This window comes from Notechis scutatus, chromosome 1 (genome assembly GCF_049901735.1).
Source record: "Notechis scutatus isolate UNSWTSFEM ecotype Mainland chromosome 1, rNotScu1.2, whole genome shotgun sequence".
Taxonomy (NCBI): Eukaryota; Metazoa; Chordata; class Lepidosauria; order Squamata; family Elapidae; genus Notechis; species Notechis scutatus.
In genome coordinates, this window is record NC_142009.1 from 324,881,865 (window position 1) to 324,902,635 (window position 20,771).

General features: G+C 43.5%; 1 protein-coding gene across 2 annotated transcripts in view; it reads left to right on the forward strand.

The window, feature by feature from the left end:
* The first annotated feature begins 6,712 nt into the window (after window positions 1-6,712).
* Window positions 6,713-20,771, forward strand: part of MISP (mitotic spindle positioning) — a 35,158-nt gene continuing 21,099 nt past the window's right edge. The window contains exon 1 of one of the 2 annotated variants that reach the window (XM_026670984.2): window positions 6,713-6,929. In XM_026670984.2, coding sequence (XP_026526769.2) covers window positions 6,759-6,929 — 171 coding nt within the window. In that variant the 5' untranslated portion in view covers window positions 6,713-6,758. Of the gene's footprint in view, window positions 6,930-17,438; window positions 17,606-20,771 lie in introns of those variants that run through there. The other variant, XM_026670985.2, reaches the window with a different exon arrangement.

Consider the following 20,771-nt stretch of genomic DNA (forward strand, 5'->3'; position numbering starts at 1 on the left):
AGATCTAGGAGTCCCTGGTGTAATCTTGGGAGACAGGAGGAAGAGGCGGCCTTGATAGACAAAATTTGAGTCAGAACGTGGAAGAGTATGGAAAGCATCCATGACAAAGGGACTCTCACTCTTCCCAGTTTTTATAAGAGTAAAAGTGAAGCACAGGGGTGGGATTCAAATTTTTTAACAACTGGGCATGGCTTAGTTGGTGGGCATGGTTTGGTGGTCATGTTACTGGCTGGGCGTGGCCAACTCAACATCACTCACATCAAGGCATGCATCTCCTTGCCTGGCCTCTCATGATTGTGGGGATGCTGCAACAGTTGTAAGTGTGAAAAACGGTCATAAGTCACTTTTTTCAGTGCCATTGTAACTTTGAATGGTCACGCCACACAAGCAAAGTACTAGCAAAGGAGGGGGAAAAAAACTCCAGAGAAGTTCCAGAGACAGGAAGTCTAGTCCTGCCAAGAATGTAATAAGGGTTAACGGAGAGGCAGTTTCTGTAAGCAACACCAGAATGTTTCCTTCCTGCCTTCCTTACAGGATTAGGCCAGTAATTTCTTCTAACAACCGGTTCTCCGAACTGCTTAGAATGTTAACAGCCGGTTCTAGCGAATAGGTGCGAACCTGTAGAATCCCATCCCTGGTGAGGCAGAGGCGGTATTCAGCAGGTTCTAACCAGTTCTGGAGAACCAGTAGTGGAAATTTTGAGTAGTTTGGAGAACCGGCAAATCCCACCTCTGACAGGCCCCGCCCCCATCTATTCTCTGCCTCCCGGGTCCCAGCTGATCGGCTGGGTCTTCTTTTGTTGCCCTGCACAGGAGAACGAAGCTGGAAAGCAGATTAGTGGGGTGGGGAGGGAATGGGGATTTTGCAGTAACCTTCCCCTGCCACGCCTACTTAGCCACACCCACAGAACCGGTAGTAAAAAAGATTGAATCCCACCACTGAAGCGAGGGCAGGAGGGACCCTTTCGTAAGATTGATGTTAGCCTTGTGAGGTAGTCCAGACATGAAGCACAGCCAGGAATTCTAGCTCTATTTATTTTTTTTTTGGTAAAGTTATTATTACAAACTCTTGCAAGTCTGGAAGAGCTGTCCCGCCCCTCACTTTTCCTTTCCTGAAAACTAGGGGGGGGGGGTCCCTTCAGAGATACTTTCACCACCCCTTGTCTTTTGGACTCCAATTATATTTATCAGACCACTGTCCACACTGTGGGTCTTCCTCCTGCCTCTGAAGGTCATTCCCACATACCATTATTAATACCCTCTGTTACTTTATGAGAGAGTCCTAGGAACAGTGAGAAGATAGAAGAGGAGAATGTTTGAGGCACAGGGTTGAATGGTGGGGTCCTCGGTGTTCTCTGAACTTGGCTGTTTTCTTGCAAATCTTTCGTTGCCCATCTAGGTAACATCATCAGTCCTAGCGTAAATGACTTCTAGTTTGGCAATGAAACGTCTGCAAGAAAACAACCAAGGTCAAAGAACACCAAGGATCACACCTAAAGAAGAGCTAGGAAAGATTTTCCCTCTACAAAGAATGAACACCAGAGGGAGCTGCTCCAGGCCAGGAGAACCTGCAACCATCAGTAACTGCAGTAGCGTTTCCCAAATGTGAGTAAATTATCTAAAATTAGATCAAAGTGGGTTTTTTTTCCTTTGGGTAATGACATGTGAACCCAATAACCATAGAGAAATTTAAATTGAATTAAAGATTGCCACGTGTGTATGGAGCTTCTCAGTCATCCAGGTCATGGTTGTCTCAAAGGCACTTTTATGAAGAGGCAACTGGATTTTCTTGTTTTTCTCGGAAGACGTTTCGCTTCTTGTCCACGAAGCTTCTTCAGCTCTGACTGGATGGTGGATCCTTCCATTCCCCACCATCCAGTCAGAGCTGAAGAAGCTTCTTGGATGTGAAGCAAAACGTCCTCAAAGAAAAACAAGAAAGTCCAGTCGCCTTTTGGGATTGCCACGCATACGAAAATCTATTCGAAAATCTCCCAAAGCATTCCTATGGCATTAAGGTTGAAATTGTTGAAATTGCCAATGGTCATTTGTTGAAATGACTTAAAGGTTATTCAATGATATTGTTTTTATATTACAGATAGTCCTCGAGTTACGACCATTCATTCAGCAACAGTTCAAAATTACGACGGTGCTGGAGGGACTTTTGACCAATCCTTAAAGTTCTGTCAGACTTTCTGACAAATGGTTTGGGGTATTTGAAGAAAACATTTGGGAAGAACCAACCGAGAACAACCCTCAGTGCCCAGAGTGTTCTTGAGAGTTTGCTCGCCGCACCCCTGTATGCTTTGCTCCTTGGAACTTTCCAGTCCTTTTTCATATATTTCCCTTCACAAAGTGTCCTTTTAACAATGTGAACTTTGGTTTCCTGAGCAATAATGTCAGTTTCTCCATTCCACTTTGTTTTCTAGGACACTCCCTTGTTTCTGGCCTTTGTCCCCAAATATTCTTTTGCTCTGGAGAAAAAAATGTGGAAGGTGCTGCTTTTAAAAATGTTTACAGAGAGCAGGGATGAACTTCCAGATTTAATTTCCAGCTCTCTGGAATTAATATAAAAATCAAACTAAAATTCAGCAAAAGGAAAGGGAGGTATTGTGAATGTGACCACGATGTAGGTTTAGTTGCTTTTCTTGTACTTTTTTTCCCCTTATCCCATGCCTCTAATTTCATTGGCTATTTCAGCTTTCTATTCTACATTTTCTATTTACCATAACTGATTTCCTCATTTGTTTGCATCTGAGGTAGACTGCCTCTGAATACTGAAGTTCCATTTAGCTATAATGATGAACCTGTGAAAAGCAGGGGTGATCCCCAAGCTGCATCATCTGAGGTAGACTGCCTCCAAATACTGAAGTTCCATTCCCTTTAATTAGGAACTTATGGAAGGCAGGGACCTTCTTCTGAAGCTGGGATGTCCTTAGAGGGGTCAAAAAAGTGAAGACGAAGGCTACAACCTTATGAACAAAATCCTGCCCCCTTTTTATGTGACTCCTTCTGTGGTCACCTGAAAGAGTATCCAACTGCTGTTAGCTGAATTATTTGCAGGACTGTCATTATTTCTGCCTGTCCAGTATGAACTGAGAGGGTCACCACGCACATCCCTGAAGAGGAGACTCCAAAATACAAGGCACACATATGAAAGAAAAATGGAGGTTTCACTTTGGTCTAGTCCAGTGATGGCTAACCTTTTCAGCTTGGTGCGTCGAAAATCGGGAAAAAGTGTAGCCTTCCTCGGGTCATGTGTCACTTCAAGAAATATCAATAATTTGGTTTATGACTGACTGGGCTGGGGTGATCACACAGGGCTGTGAAACTCGTCTCCCTGGTCTCAGGGCTGCAGGTGCAGGATGTGGGGATTGGAAGGCCACCTTACAGGGCTGTGAACCTCATGGATCTCCTTTCCTCCTGTAGCGTTCCTGAGGTAATGAAACTGACAAACCTCAGTTTATGGCGGTTAAAACTGGTTCTCTGCTGCAAAGATCTTGCGGCAGCGGTGACACCACGCCTCCACGCAACAAGCAGGGAGCAGGGATTGGAGCAGAGCACAGGCAGCCTCTAAATGTGCAGGTTTTCCCCACACCAACAGGCGTGTCAGTCAAAGTGCCTCGGCGTGTCACGAGTGACACGCATGTCATAGGTTAGCTATCACTGATCTAGTCATTAAAAAGAACAGGTTAGAAAGTGGGAGGCACTGAGCTCTTGTTGTGTCTTAGTTCTGCTTTAGGCATGGAAACAGCTAGATGGTCTTAGGCCAGGCACTCTCTCTTAGCCCTGGGAAAAAAGAAGGCAAGTACAAGCATTTTCTGAAAAATGTAGAAAATAAAATTGCAGGGATTTGTCCAAGCAGTCAATAGGCATCAAGACTGCTGCAAAGCCAATAATAGTAAAACGTGATTTGAATGTAATCCCAAAACACCCAAAGCACCACGTAAACACAATCAGCATTGACAAAATCCTCACCAAAAGACAGCTTTTGCAAAAGGCAGCTTTTCTTTAACAGCTTACATCCTGTGATGATACCTTTAACTTCATCAAACAACAATATCTGCCTATCTCAGGTTTTTGGAAGGACTCATCGGTGAACAAAAGTACCAAAACCAGTGTAAACATGTGTCCGTGTGACCAACCATAATAATAATAAGATGTTTGAATTTGTGCTTCCAAACTGGGATTGCAGAGCCACCTCTGTGCCCAACTGTTTGTTTTCTTCAAATCCAAAAGACTTAATAATATGCAATTTTCTGTTATATATGCATTCCTAATTTCCAATGTAGGCCACCAAAATATGAAAAAGGCCAAATTTGTGTTTCTGAGGGGAAAAAAGCCCTGGCTGTGTTTTTACCCTGGGACTCCATCTAGAGTCCAAAGAGGGAAATGCAGGGAATTGCCTTCAGGTGAAGTGTTCTTTTTTCTGAAGGCTCTTCTTTTTATAATCTATCTGGTCATTGATTCTTTTTACAATATTACTCCCGTTCTTCGGGTTTAATGTAGTGGGGGGTAGGGGGGGGGGGGGGGGGGGGGGGTGCGGGGGGGGGGGGGGGGGGGGGGGGGGTTTGGGTGTGTGTGGTTGTGTTTTGGTTTTTTTTGGGGTGTTGGTTGGGGGGGGGGGGGGGGGGGTTTTGTGGGGGGGGGGGGTTTTGGTTTTTGGGGGTGGTTTTTTTTTTGGGGTGGGGGGGGGGGGGGGGGGGGTTTTGTGGGTTGGTGTTGTGTGGGGGGGGGGGGGGGGGGGGGGGGGGGGGGGGGGGGGGGTTTGGGGGGGGGGGGGGTGGTTTTTTTTTTTTGTTTTTGGGTGTTGGTGTTTGGGTGTTTGTTGGTTGGGTTGTGGGTTGGGGGGGTTTGGGGGGGTGTGTGTTGGTTGGTGGGGGTTGTGGTAAGACTCTCTCCTCCAAATCTCTCTTTGGATGTTGACAGTCCTGATGATCTAGAACAGGGGCCTCCAACCTTGGCAACTTTAAGTCTGGAGGACTTCCATTCCCCAGATTTGCTGGCTGGGGAATTCTGGAAGTTGAAGTCTGCCAGGCTTAAAGTTGGAGACCCCTGATCTAGAATGCCTTTTGAGCTGAAATGTTTGGAATCTGTTCTTATTCCTTTTTTATTTTATGTTTCTAGGTTTGATGATACAATGCCTGCAACTTTTCACCTTAACTGAAGAGGGCATATCACGGAGCTTATAACTAAGAGAGCTTATCATTGAGACCATTTGCACCAAGACAAATTCCTTGTGTGTCCAATCACACTTGGTCACTAAAGAATTCTATTCTATTCTATTCTATTCTATGGTGGGATTCAATTTTTTTTTTACTACCGGTTCTGTGGGTGTGGCTTGGTGGATGTGGCAGGGGAAGGACACTGTAAAATCTCCAGTCAGAGGTGGGATTTGCCGGTTCTCCAAACTACTCAAAATTTCTGCTATCGGTTCTCCAGAACCAGTCAGAACCTGCTGAATACCCTTCCTGATTCTATTCTATTCTATTCTGTTCTATTATCTTGTAATCTTCAACTTATGACCACAATGGAGCCCAAAATTTCCATCGCTAAGCAAGACAGTTGTTAAGTGAATTTTGACCCGTTTTACAATCTTTCTTGCCACAGTTGTCAAGTGAAATCACTGCAGTTGTAACATGGTTGTTCAGTGAATCTGGCTTCCCCACTGACTTTGCTTGTCAGAAGGTCTTCCTTCCCAAATCAAGATTATCCTTCAAGGCAACTGAGTTGGGGGTACTGTGCCTTACTGTAGCATCTGCCTTTTCAGTCCTTTAGACCCCAGAACCACTCTACATTTAAGTAACACCGATGCCCCCATTATAACATCTTGATTTTACAAGGTTTTTAAAAAATATTTTAATGACTTATCATATTTTATTATTAACTATGCTCAATGAGGGGGTATGGTGGCTCAGTGGTTAAAAAGACACTGAGCTTGTCGGTTGGAAAGCTGACAGCCTGGGTTCGAGACCCAAGTGTTGCACGATGGGGTGAGCTCCCGTTACTTGCCTCACTCCTGCCCACCTAGCTATTCAAAAGCAAGTAAATGCAAGCAGATAAATAGGTACCACTTCGGTGGGAAAGTAACAGCATTCCATGTTCCTTTGGTGTATAGCCATGCTGGCCACATGGCCACCGAAAACATCTTTGGACAATGTTGGCTCCCTTGGCCAAGAAACAGGGATGAGCATTGCACCCTAGAGTCAGACACGACTGGACAAGGGAAACCTTTACAATTTTTATGCACAAAGATGTCAGTTCTTTTACTCAATTTCTAAGTTTTTGTTATGCAACTTAGAATTTACGGTTCTTTGGATGTTAATATGGTTTTATTCCCTGTTTTATCTCAGGTTTTTTTTTTAAATGATTTTTAAAAGTTTGGTAAGTTACCTTGAGTAACTTTTGCTGTCAGAGGAAAAAATTGTCCTTCTGACATGAAACTCCTGCCAATTCTCCCTTTGTTAAGAAAAATCTTCCTTCTTCTTCAATGTAACAACTCTGAAAGGAGACACTGTTTGCTTTGCCCTGATTTGCTTTTGACCCACATTCATCTGCGATTTCTTTTCCCATCTTGTTTCCTCCTTCCAGCTTCTCTCTCTTACGGGGAGGAGACAATGTGAAGAAGTATCTGTCAAGGAGTGGCCATGAGACGGGGAGTTTACCTGGACAGGTGTGTGCTGATTCACTTTCCTTTTCCTCCAGTTCCTCAGTTTGACTCGGAATCTCAGTGGATGCTGGTTGCGTGTAGCACTGGAGACCATGTGGGCTTCAAGAAACGGGAGCCTTTCTTATGACCAGTATCCTGAAGCTGGGCCGGAGCACCCTGCCATCTGCAACCCTCAACTCAAACAGGCTGGTTCAAGGGTGTCTCTCTTTAAATACACGCCACCTTGGAAGGTCTTCTGTGCAGCTCTGGGGTCCAAGTTGCAGGTAAGAAGATGAAGATCAAAGTGTTAGAAGATCAAAATATTAGCAGATTCCTCCAAAGTGTGTTTGTTTATATCTCACCTGTATCACCTTTTCAAATAACTCAAGGCAGCAAACATTCGACACAATAATTCTGTGAGGAGGGTTGGTCTGAGAGAGAGAGCGACTGGCCCAAAGTCACCCAACTGGCTTTCCTGGCTAAAGCGGGATTTGAACTCACAATCTCCTGCTATCTAGCCTGCTGTCTTCACAACCAGACCAAACTGACTCTCTGTTTTCATTAGTTTGAAGTTTGAATGGTGTTGAAGGAAACCAGCGGTGCTTATAGAAGGGGATTGGAGGGTGTCGCTAAGAAAGCTACTTCATATGAGCATTACTTGAAAATCTTTTTTTTTAAACTCTGTGTGTGTGTGTGTGTGTGTGTGTGTGTGTTTAATTAACTCTGTTTAATTTTGATCAAATTTAAATCTGAGTTAGATTGTATCATTGTTGGTATGGTCCACTTCTTTGTCCTGGCCATGCCCACTTTGGGGGATGCTATTCTGACTACTACTCTCTCCCTGCTGCCTTCCAGAGTGCAGGGTTGGCACTGATCCCATCTTAGCCTCCCAAGAGTCCTGTGAGGTAGATTCTTCCTGTTTTCTGGGTGTTTCTCTTTTTCCATGTTGGAGCCAGGCGGAATGATAAATTGTTGTTCATCATTCAGAATTCTCTAAAGCAGGGGTGTCAAACTCACGGCCTGCGGGCCGGATGCATCAGGTGCTGGCCCTGCCCCCACCTAGTTTAGCGAAGGGGAAAAAAGTCCCAATATGTCACATGACGCCACCGTGAGGAGTTTGACACAGAGGTGGTATTCAGCAGGTTCTGACCACTTCTGGAGGACCGGTAGCGGACATTTTGAGTAGTTAGGAGAACCGGCAAATACCGCCTCTGACTGGCCCCGCCCCCATCTATTCTCTGCCTCCCGAATCCCAGCTGATCGGCTGGCTCTTCTTTTGTTGCCCTGCACAGAAGAATGGAGCTGGAAAGCAGGCTAGTGGGGTGGGGAGGGAATGGGGATTTTACAGTATCCTTCCCCTGCCACGCCCACCAAGCCACGCCCACAGAACCAGTAGTAAAAAAATTTGAATCCCACCACTGGTTTGACACCCCTGCTCTAAAGTGTTAAAGAGTAATAGTAGTTTTAAATAACAGTTGAAGGACTAGGTTTGATGAGACATTGTCGAAGTTTCCTAGATGCTTAAAGCATCCATCTGTCAGATATTCCCACCTGGATCTGGCTGTTAGGTATGGAGGTATTCAGAGAGGGAATTCTCATTCCTATATTGGGGAATAACGTTCTTATATGATTGTTCACTAGCAGTGATTCCTCAGGATAGACTGCTTCAAAGCATGCAGGTTCTAATCCAACCATCTGGTAGAATCCCACCCCTGTTTGAAGAGTTCCTAAGCAACCGGTTGTAAATCAAGGACTACCTGTAGTCAAATAGAGGCCTCTAGGAAGCACAACGGCATGGTTTTAAACCTGAGGGTCCTTTCATCCAATCTTGATTGCCATTGTTGAATTCTGCCTTTGTTGGGGGGAGCTGAGACCCGATTATACAAGCACACATCCCATTTTATTCTTACAATAAACCTAGAAAAAGTCACTTTGAACCAGTGACCTAATTGATCACTGAGCACGCATTGCAACCCGAATAAAGGTGGCATTGTTTTCCTTTCAGGACACTGGCTGAACTCTATAGATGGGTTTCCTAATGAAACTGAGTAATCTTGCTGCATTGTTGAGGTGTGGGTCTAGTCCAGTGTTTCTCCATCTTAGTCATTTTAAGACGCATGGATTTCAGCTTCGGAGAATTCTGGGAGTTGACGTCCACACGTCTTAAAATGGTTAAGGTTGAGAAATGCTGGCCTAAAAAGCCACTTGCTGCTCCTTGACTCAAGGGAGGCACCAGTTTTTCAGTGATGCCAGTTCTTAATGTAATCCACAGTCTACTTAATTGCTGTTCAATTGCTTCCAACCAGAAGTATCTGCTAGGTGGGGTAAAAAAACAAACCCAAGATGGTGGCCACAATCATGTGATCAAAACCTTGCTCTTTTTATGTGTGTCATAACACACCTAAAGAAAGGACAGGGCTTCGATTACATGATTGTGGTCAAGGTTTTTATTTTCTTGATGTATATAAAAAAGCTGGCTGAGGAACTCTGGGAGTTGAAGTCCACAAGTGTTAAAGTTGCCAAGGTTGGAGGCCCCCGCTGTAGTATATTGTAAACCATTCTAGCTGTCTGAATTCAGCTCCCAGAGTAGCTTCTTGTTCACTGTAAAAGTTCCTCCAAAGTATAACCAGATGTTTTGGCCCATCTCATAATCATCATATATTCCCCATTTTAGTGATATCTATACCATCAAAGGACTTACTCTAGTTACAGAAACCTCCTCAGCAATATGTGGCAGCAGCCAAAAAAAAAAAAGCTGATACAACCCTTGTCCCAAAGGTGCTTTTTCAGGAGGCAACTTCTTGTTTTTTCTTTGGAAGATGTTTTGCTTCTCCTCCAAGCTCTGACAGGATAGTGGGGAATGGAAAGTCCAGTTGCCTCTTGGAGAAAAAAAAAAGCACCTTTGGGATATCCTGTCAGAGCTGAAGAAGCTTCTTGGAGGAGAAGGGAAACAGCTCCAAAAGAAAAAAGAAAAAAGTCTAGTTTTTTTCCTGAAAAAGCACCTTTGGGACAACTATGACCTGGATGACTGAGGATCAGTGCTGCTATTCTACCAGGTTGGGCCTGGTTCTGGCGTACTGGTAGTGTTAAAGATCAGCTGAAACCGGACCAGCTCTCTCTGATGAGCTGCTGTTGGGCCAGCCTGCCCGGGATCCCATACTGACCTTTATTCCCTGCTTTTGAAGCGCAGCTACTTTGTACGGCACGGCAGGTTGCCATGTGTCAGCTGCTGAAGCTACACGGAGGGTGCAGGTTTGCAGGAAGTGAGTAGGAAAGTCTTTGCGTATGTGGAAAGTGCGCATTTGGCACGCACACGCAAAGTATGTGCGTGCACACAAAACGTGCCCACCAAGCCGCGCCCACCAAGCCACGCCCACCGAACCGTGGTAACCTACTTTGAAACCCACCAGGATGGCTGAGCATCTCTACAGACTGATACAATCCTTGCTTGTATAAATAGAGACATAGAATCAAAATCACGTGAAGTATTAGTACCGCTTTACAAATCCTTAGTAAGGCTACCCCTGGAATACTGCATCCAGTTCTGGTCACCACGTTACAAAAAAAGATGTTGACGTTTTGGGAAAAGTGCAAAGAAGAGCAACTAAGATGATCAAGGGTCTGGAAACAAAAGCATATGAAGACCAAAACATATGTAGGTATTGGGTTGGTATGGCCAGTCTAGATAAAAGAAGGACTAGGTGGGGGACATCATAGCAGTATTTGAGGGGCTGTCACAAGGAAGAGGGAATCAACTTATTTTCCAAAGCACCAAAAGGCAGGACAAGAAACAATGGTTTGAAATTAATCAAGGAGAGAAGCCACGTGGAATTGAAGAGAAACTTCCGAACAGTGAGAACAATTAACCAGTGGAACTTCTTGCCTTCAGAGGTTGTGGGTGCTGCATCACTGGAGGTTTTTAAGAAAAGACTGGACGGCCACCTGTCAGAAATGATGTAGGATCTCCTGCTTGAGCAGAGAATTGGACTAGAAGACCTCCAAGGTCCCTTTCGGCTCTATTCTGATTGATTGATCCTACATCCCTTCTGTGATTACTTCTTGGTAAACCTCTACATGGTACAACACTGGGTTACATCAGGCAAATGCCTCCCCAGAACTAAAAAGGCTTGTCTGGTCTGAACATCTTGTGAGGGTTTGTTGAGGATCCTCATCTCTCAAGACAGTGTTTCTAAATCTTGGCAGCTTGAAGATGTCTGGACTTCCACTCCCAGAATTCCCCAGCCACAGCATTTTTCCACCCCCAGCCAGCAATTCTGGGAGTTGAAGTCCACACATCTTCAAGCTGCCAAGGTTGGGTTCATTGCTTGAGAGAAGCAAGCAGTTTAGGGTAAATAACAGGTTTTGTCAGCAACAGCCTTCCCCTCTCTTTGAAACGAGCTATTTCTGGAAGCATTGCTTCTGGTGGGGCAAAGTGAGGCAGCAGGGCTTGGTGCCAAATTTTGAAAAGTAATGGCATTGCCTTTTGGTGCCACTCTGGCTGACTGTCTTAGGCTTGTTATTCATGCTCCGTTATTCATCACTCAAAGTCTGATCAGATTGGAGTGTGGGCAAAGATTATTCATAAATGTTTCTACCTGAGTTGCTGGAAGTGGATGCTACAATATTAAGAGTGTTTGTAAGAGAGAGCCTGAATGTGTGAACAATGCAATCATGAGAAGTAGTTGGTGTATCTCTTAATGGCAGAGGTCCCCAAACTTGGCAACTTTAAGACTTGTGGACTTCAACTCCACAAGCCTCAAAGTCAGAGGTGGTATTCAGCAGGTTCTGACCAGTTCTGGACAACCGGTAGCGGAAATTTTGAGTAGTTTGGAGAACCGGCAAATCCCACCTCTGACTGGCCCCGACCCCATCTATTCTCTGCCTCCCGAGTCCCAGTTGATCGGCTGGGTCTTCTTTTGTTGTCCTGCACAGGAGAACAGAGCTGGAAAACAGGTTAGTGGGGTGGGGAGGGAATGGGATTTTGCAGTAACCTTCCCCTGCCACGCCCACCAAGACACGCCCACCAAGACACGACATGCCCACCAAACCACGCCCAAAGAACCAGTAGTACAAAAAATTGAATCCCACCAGTGCTTAAAGTTGCCAAGTTTGGGGACCTCTGTCTTACGGGTTGCAGTGAAACTAGGAGACCTCACCTGAACTATATCTTCAACTATGGGAGTTAAGTTTTATGCTCAGGTGTTCATGCAACTCTTATCCCCAAACCTATTAAATCTATTAAAGAGTCTAGCAGCTGCTTTCTCATATTAAACACATTAATCCTCAAGTTATGATCAGCTGTTTACCCGCTGATATTACAATGGACTCCCAAAAAGGTACTTACAATCCAATTTCAAAGTTATGACAGATGACCCACCTCTGCAATCATATGATCACATTTTGGATGCTTGGCAACTGGCTCACCTTTACAGCTGTCTGTAGCATTCCATGGTCATGTGACCATGACTTTTGACATTTTTTGGCAGTTTCTGGTCATTTGCTGCCTGTTTCCAGCAAAAAAAAATTGCCCCTGGGTTTAACGGATTCACTTAATCTCTGCAATATTCAGACACTGAACATTGAACACTGAACTGTGGTGTTTGCTTAATGACAACTGCAAAAAATGAGATAAGATTGGATCTGTTCACAGGGTGATTCACTTAACAACCTAAATAACTTACAGCCATAATTCTATACTCAAATTATAGTCTTAACTCAAGGACTACCTACAGTGCTTGTACAGTTATGAAAAACTGGCTAGTGAATGGTTCAGTGTACATGATATGAACTAAGAACATGGGCTGATTTGTTATGTCAGTACAGAGACTTGGAGCCATCTAACTTTTGAACTCAACCTACTTTGCAAAATAGTCATGGGGATAAAACTGGAGGTTGGAATGCTTGAATCCCTGGAGGAAAAGCCGGATCTGAATCTAATAGTGAATTAATTAATAAGTACGGTAAGCTTTACGCACTGGATTCAAGCTATGTAAGCAAAAACAAAGAGACTGGCAGAAACTGCTGGAGGGATATCTTCAACCACCATTGATCAAGAGCCATCAGGCTAAAAGGATAAGAAGAGCTTTCAAGCCACTTTTGTTTAGATATTTATCTGGATCTTAGTAGGATGCTGTAATCAATCACGACCATGTTGAGATGTGCTTTATTGGTCTTCAATTTCCTGAACCGAGTTAGCTAGCAACTTCTAACTTCTAACTGACCTTGTCTGATCCTGAACAGAACACTAACCAAGATTACATGTGGTTAGCAGTTGCATCAGAAACCACTGAGACATCCCAAGACTGTAGATCAGTTGAAAAAACATTCAGAGTTCACCAGAGTTGGATGGCCAATAAATTTAAATACATATTTACATACAAATACATAAATTACATACTACATAGCATACATTACATACATATATATGGTACATACATACATTCTTACGCAGCAGCACATTACTTCCATATAACTACCATGTAAATGACATAGATATGCACATGAAGTGACCAATTTACCTTTATAGAAAGTTAGAATATTCTATATTTATTTGATGCCATCTAAATGATCATCTGGATATTTGTAATCCAATTCTGGGAATTGAATCTTATACCCACTTAGCATCAGAAGGCTTGCATTAATTCCTGCCAAACGATTGTTTTTGTTTGACACGTTTTAAGGTTGGTTAATTCAGTTTTATCAGAAATCAAAGAACCGGTCCCAGGATCTTGCAGGGCGATCTTAGCAACTCAGTTTCTACGGTTAATGAAACCTGGGGTTCTTTAAATATACCGCGTTACATCTGATGCGCCTTTTGGCTGGAATCATGGTCAAGAGATCTGGAGGACAAGAAGTTGGGGAGTTACCATCTCACAAAACTTTGGTAGCAAAGCAGCATTTTTTGTGGCAAGGTGGGGAGGGTGCGAGGCCTCGTCCTGTGGGAATTTTAAAAAAGTTCTTCAAGAATTGTTGGGCTGCAAAAAAATAAAAATGAAAGCAATCTAGTTTCTATTGGGCCATAAAAATGCAACTGTCTCAAGGGTGGTGCCTGATGTTTTCAGCAGTAGCTGTGGACTTTGCTTTGGACATACCATTAAGATGAGATTTACAGGGTCATCTACTGGCACCTACCACGTTTTCCTTTGTCATAAAGAAATATTCTTGGAATTTAGCTGACACACACCTATTCTTTCCTTGATCTGGGCTATCTTGGGGTAAGATTGGACTACTTCGAGCCACAATGTAAAAAAAGATGTTGAGACTCTAGAAAGAGTGCAGAGAAGAGCAACAAAGATGATTAGGGGACTGGAGGCTAAAACATATGAAGAACGGTAGCAGGAACTGGGTATATCTAGTTTGATGAAAAGAAGGACTAGGGGTGACATAATAGCAGTCTTCCATTATCTCAGGGGCTGCCACAAAGAAGAGGGAGTCAAGCTATTCTCCAAAGCTCCTGAGGGAAGCAATGGATGGAAACTGAGGAGAAAAGCAACCCAGAACAAAGGAGAATTTTTCTGACAGTTAGAACAATTAACCAGTGGAACAACTTCCCTCCAGAGGTTGTGAATGCTCCAACACTGGAAGTTTTTAAGAAGAGATTGGATAACCATTTTGTCTGAAATGGTGTAGGATTTCCTGCCTAAGCAGGGGGTTGGACTAGAGGACCTCCAAGGTCCCTTCCAAGTCCGTTATTCTAAATGCAGTGAATTGCAGCAGGCTCTAAGAAAGAGGGTCCTGAATGTACAAGCAGTCCTTAAATATATACAAATACCTCAGAGGATAAATGGGTATATGGCACCCCTCCAGCCTTGCCAGGGCGAATATATATATATATAGTCCTAGTGATAGAATGCATAGACACAGGTAATCCTTGACTTACAACAGTTTGTTTAATGACTGTTCAAAGCTACAATGGCAGTGAAAAAAAGTGACTTAAGACTGTTTTTCACACTTACGACTGTTGCAACATCCCAATGGTCATGTGATCAAAATTCGGATGCTTGGCAACTGACTCATATTTATGACGGTTTCAGTGTCCCGGGGTCATGTGATCCCCTTTTGCGTCCTTCTGACAGGCAAAGTCAATGAGGAAGCCAGGTTCGCTTAAAAGCTGTGTCACTAACTTTAACAACTGCAGCGATTCGCTTAACGTCTGTGGCAAGCAAGGTCATAAAATGGGGGGGAACACTCATTTAACAAATGTTTCATGTAGCAAAAGGAAATTTGGGGCTCACTTGTGGTCGTAAGTTGAGGACTACCTGTACTGCAGGCTAACTCTCCTCACCGTCTGACTGGGTCGAGGTTGGTCTCAGCCTTCCGTCCTTCTGAGGTTGGTAAAATGAGGACCCCGATTGTTGGGGGCAATAGGCTGTAAACCACTCAGAGAGGGCTGTAAAGCATTATGGAGCAGTATGTAAATATAAGTGCTATTGCTACTGCTATGGAGCAGGATTGTCAACCTGTTATACCATAGAATTTGATTGCTCTTTCTGCCTTGCTACCATGGTCTAGGAACTGAGATACATATAGTCCTCAACTTATGACCACAATAGGGACTGGAAAACTCATCGTTAAGCAGTATGGAAGTGAGGATCACACAACTGCACCCAATTTTATGGCTGTTTTTCCTGCAGCTGTTAAGTGAATCATTGTAGTCATTAAGCAAGATATCACATGACCACAATTTGCAATCTTCCCTTCTGGCTTTTTCATGTAGTCGTTGTTGTAACTGCACAACGGTTGCCAAGCCTCTGAATTACAATGAGGAGACTGTGTGGATGCTGAGATATTTGTAAGTACAGGTCATAAATAACTGTTTTCAACACCTCTGCAAATTTGAACAGTCATTCAACAAATGGTTGTATATGGGTAGTCCACAACTTACAACTACAGTTGGGACCAAAGTGAAAAGAAGAGCAACTAAGTAAGATGATTAAGGGCCTGGAGAAAAAAACATATGAAGAATGGTTGCAGGAATTGGAACTGGCTAGTCTAGAGAAAAGAAGGACTAAGGGTGACCTGATAGCTGTATTCCAGTAGTTGATGGGCTGCCAGAAAGAAGAGGAGGGGGTCAATTTATTTTCCAAAGCACCAGAAGGCAAGAGAAGAAACAATGGATGGAAACTAATCCAGGAGAGAAGCAACCTGGGATTAAGGAGAAACTTCCTAATAGTGAGGACAATTAACCAGTGGAACAGCCTGACTTCAGATGTTGGGGGCGCTCCATCACTGGAGGTTTTTAAGAAGACACTGAACAGCCACTTGCCTGAAATGGTATGAGAAGGGGGTTGGACTAGAAGACCTCCAAGGTCCCTTCCAGGTCTATTCTGATTGATTGACCAGAATTTCCATTGCTAAACAAGATGATTATTAAGTGAATCACATCCAATTTTATGACTTTTTTTTTGCCATAGTTGTTAAGCAACTTGTTGCAGATGTTAAATGAATACGTGGTTGTTAAATGAAACTGGCTTTGCCAGATGTGATAGGAACAGATTGAAATCAGGATACCCTGAGATATGCTGCAACCATTATCTACTGTATGTGCTGGTTGCCAAACCCCTGAAGTTTGATCATATGACCATGGGGATCAATGGTGGGATTCAAATAATTTAACAACTGATTCTCTGCCCTAATGATTTCTTCCAACAACCAGTTCACCAGACTGCTCAGAAAGTTAATAACCAGTTCTCCTGAACTGGTGCGAACTGGTTGAATCCCACCACTGGCGGGGAATGCTGTGACAATCATAAGTGTGAGGATCAGTTGTAAGTCACTTTTTTCAGTGCTGTTGTAACTTTGAACAGTTGCTAAACGAGTGGTTGTAAGTCAAGGACAACCTGAAATGAGCTCCATCCTTTAACTAATCTCTTAAAACCCCCAAGCAAAGATATAACAATTAGTTTAACCCTCCTAAACTAATTGTTTAGCAGGATGTTTCAGTGCCAAATGGGTATGACCGAAATTCATCAACACAGACACACATAAAAAGGCACACATAGGTTTATTTTAAAAAAAAATTTATAGTCTTATTTTCCAGGCTTCTTGAAATGAAATTGAAATTGGGTTAGAATTGCAGAACCGTTTCCCAATCGACATAGCAGATCAAAACCAGGAGAAAACAGCCAAAAAAAATCCAGAAACAGAGAGGAAACTACAAGACCTGTAAAGACTTTTCAAAATGCAAAAGGGTTAATTAAATCCCCACAAAAGTCTGCCGGAACAGATAGGACTTTGCACAGTGCTTTGAGAAAACATGTCATCTCTGGAATCCGGGGGCGGGGGATTAAAATGAACCATCCTTACCTTTAATTTTCATGCAGTTCTCTGGCTTTACAAAAGTGGTTCTGTTTTTTTAGACAGGGATAATTACTGAACAAATGCAAACCGAACATGACCTCAGATAATTAATATCAACCTTACGGCAGGTTCAGGATAGGAATTTAGGGCTGTGGAGCAGTGGGAGGCTTGGCTAATTTCCTTCTTTGTTGTTTTCCCAGTGTTGATTTTTCTTCCTTGAAAAATCAGTAGGAACGTTTTTCCTTTCCGTAACAGGTGGCAAACTGGGGGAACATGACACACTTTGGCCTGAAATTAATTGTATCTCTGCTGTTTCAAGTTCTAGGAATTTGTGTGTGTGAAAGAGAGTGTGTGTGTGTGTATGTGTGGGTGAGATCCTGGTGGAGAAAGCTTATCAGTGTGACACAGCCCACAGACTGAGTAGTGTCTCTGCCCCTCCCGTTTGTTCAAAACTGCCAACGCAGCTCAAACTTGCAAATACCTCTCCAATCAGATGCCCCTAAGCAGGCCTCCCACAGCAGACAGGCATTCAAATTGGGAAATGTTGGTCTGGACTCAGAAGGCTGGGGCTGGCCAACATTTTTGGTTCTGCCTGTGCTAAGCATGGATTTGGGACTCTACCTGTGCAAATTCAGACATGGGTCTCTGGGATCCTGTGCAGGTGAGTCCTCGGGGACGTGGGAAGGGTTTGCTCAAATGTGGGATTGTATGGAGGAACTAAGAGGGCAAAGATAGCCAAATTTTGAGCATGGCTCCTGATTCCAGAATCAGGTCCCTGAACGACCTTAGAATGTGGTATCAGCCAAGCGTGCGAGAGAAATTGGGTTAGAAGGTGTTTGAGGGCAAACTTACCCAATTTCCTTTCTAAACTCAGATGAAATTGAACTGTGGTTTGAAATTCACAGCTCTGCCAAGTTTGCAAGGCATTTGATTAATAATAATGACGGAAAATAATAGAAGTGAATGTACATACAGTATTTACAAAAAACAGCGAGCAAGCATAATCTAGAACTTGGTTTTAACAGGTGAATAGCGTGCAGAATTGCATAGAGGAATCTGAGTTTTGAGAAATGTTAATGCAATCTTTAAACATATTAATGACGACGGTGAAAATGAGGGGAACTGAATAACTGCTTAATCCTAGTAACAGGTAGATTTGTATTCCTAAAATCTTTGGATCTCTTTTTATTGTGACTTTCTGGAAGCAAACTACTACTTGGTAAGGTACAGGAAAAACTGAAAGATATTTGAAGTGTCTCCCCATAAGGGAGATGGATGGTTTAAAAATGTGATGATGGATGGATGGATGGATGGATGGATGGATGGATGGATGGACGGACAGACAGACTCTAGAATCAGAATCACAAGAGTTAGAAAGAGCCATTTAGGCTACAGAATCCAACCTTTGCTTAGTTCTAATATTCAAATCCAAGCACTAAGGAGAGATGGCTGTCTAGCCCAATGTTTTTCAACTTTGGCAATTTTAAAACGTGCGGACTTCAACTCCCAGAATTCCCCAGCCAGAATGCTGGCTGGGGAATTCTGGGAGTTGAAGTCCACACGTCTTAAAATTGCCAAGGTTGAAAAAAAAACATTGATCTAGTCTCTGAGGGAACACATCCAATGACAGGAAGTCCATCACTTCTGTGGATGTTGAAATGTGCAACTGCTTTTATGTGTTACACATTAAAAAAGACAGTTGACTTTTTTGACTGTACTCTGCGAACACTTGTGATGTAACTTTAATCCATTATTTCTCTCTAGAACAAGCGTTCTTCTTTAGAGCTTTTTTTCGAGTTGGGGTTTTAATTCCTAGACAAAATGTCAGGGGGGAAAAATTGCAAATGAGGCAAAGGAAACTAAACAAGACTTGTATAAAGGCAGACATGGTATTCAGCAGGTTCTGACCAGTTCTGGAGAACTGGTAGCGGAAATTTTGAGTAGTTCGGCATACCACCTCTGACTGGCCTTGCACCCATCTATTCTCTACCTCCTGGGTCCCAGTTGATCCTCTGGGTCTTCTTTGGTTGCCCTGCACAGGAGAATGGAGCTGGAAAGCAGGTTACTGGGATGGGGAGGGAATGGGATTTTGCAGTATTCTTCCCCTGCCACGCCCACCAAACCACACCACACCCACCAAGCCACGCCCACAGAACCGATAGTAAAAAAAATTGAATCCCACCACTGTATAAAGGTCTCTGCTAGATTCAATCGATGTGCCCCAAATTATTTATCCCAGCATCCTTTTTCCAGCAGCCTCTGAGAAAGGTTCCAGGTTCAATCAGCAGAAACTCAGAATATGGAAACGAGTTCTTCACCCCAGCTTCTATAATTCAGAGATAAACTGCATCTGGAGGCCATGCCTATTAAGCCATTAATGGAACAATCTTCATGATTAAGCCATTAATAGAAAAATCTTCATTAATAGAACCATCTTCAATAGAACCATCTTCAATAATTTTTGAAATAATTTAAGATGATGCTTTTTACCTTTTGGTGGAACTATATTTCATAGGTATCATGTAAAGATAGAATATTGGAATAAATTGCTTCTGAATATGGAAGCACCATTGTTGACCACTTTGGATGGGAGCTACTGCTGATGGCCAAAGTGGATCTATCAATAACAGAATAACAGAGTTGGAAGGGACCTTGGAGTTTGTCTAGTCCAACCCTTTGCTCTGGCAGGAAACCCTAGGGGTGTCAAACTGGCAGCCTGTGGGCTGGATGCATCACGCACAGGCCACGCTCACCTCAGCTCCACGAATGGGAAAAACGTCATGAAACATCACATGACGGCAATGTAACACGACGAGTTTGACACCTGTGTCTACACCAGAGGTCTCCAACCTTGGCAACTTTAAGACTTGTGGACTTCAACTCCCAGAATTCCACAGTTCTTCTGGGAGTTGAAGTCCATAAGTCTTAAAGTTGCCAAGGTTGGAGACCTCCGCTCTATAACACTTCAGACAAATGGCTGTCCAATCTCTTCTTAAAAGCTTCCAGTATTGGAGCATTCACAACTTCTGGAGGCAAGTCGTTCCATTGGTTAATTGTTCTCACTGACAGGACATTTCTCCTTAGTTCAGGGGTGGGATTCTACCAGTTCGCACCTATTCGCTAGAACTGGTTGTTAACATTCTAAGCAGTTCAGAGAACCAGTTGTTAGAAGAAATTACTGGCCTAATCCTGTAAGGAAGGTAGGAAGGAAACATTCTGGTGTTGCTTACAGAAACTGCCTCTCCATTAACCCTTATTACATTCTTGGCAGGACTACACTTCCTGTCTCTGGAACTTCTCTGGAGTTTTTTCCCCCTCCTTTGCTGGTACTTTGCTTGTGTGGAGTGACCATTCAAAGTTACAATGGCACTGAAAAAAGTGACTTATGACCATTTTTCACACTTACGACTGTTGCAGCATTCCCACAGTCATGAGAGGCCAGGCGAGGAGATGAGTGCCTCGATGTGAGTGATGTTGAGTGGGCCACACCCAGCCAATAACAGGACCAGCAAGCCATGCCCACCAACTAAGCCACGCCCATAGAACCAGTTGTTAAAATATTTGAATCCCACTCCTGCCTTAGTTGTACTGTAGGTTGCTTCTCTCCTTGATTAATTTCCATCAGTTGCATCTTGTGCTGTCTTCAGGTGCTTTGGAGAATAGCTTGACCCCTTCTACTTTGTGGCAGCCCCTCAAGTCTACTTTCCACGTTCCAAGATGCCAAGACACAAGGCAGATAAGCAATGGCTCTTCCCTTTTCTTTTCCTCAGCATCTGGTTTTCCAAGCTAGACTTCCACTTTGAGTCAGCAATACAAGCTGTGCTGAC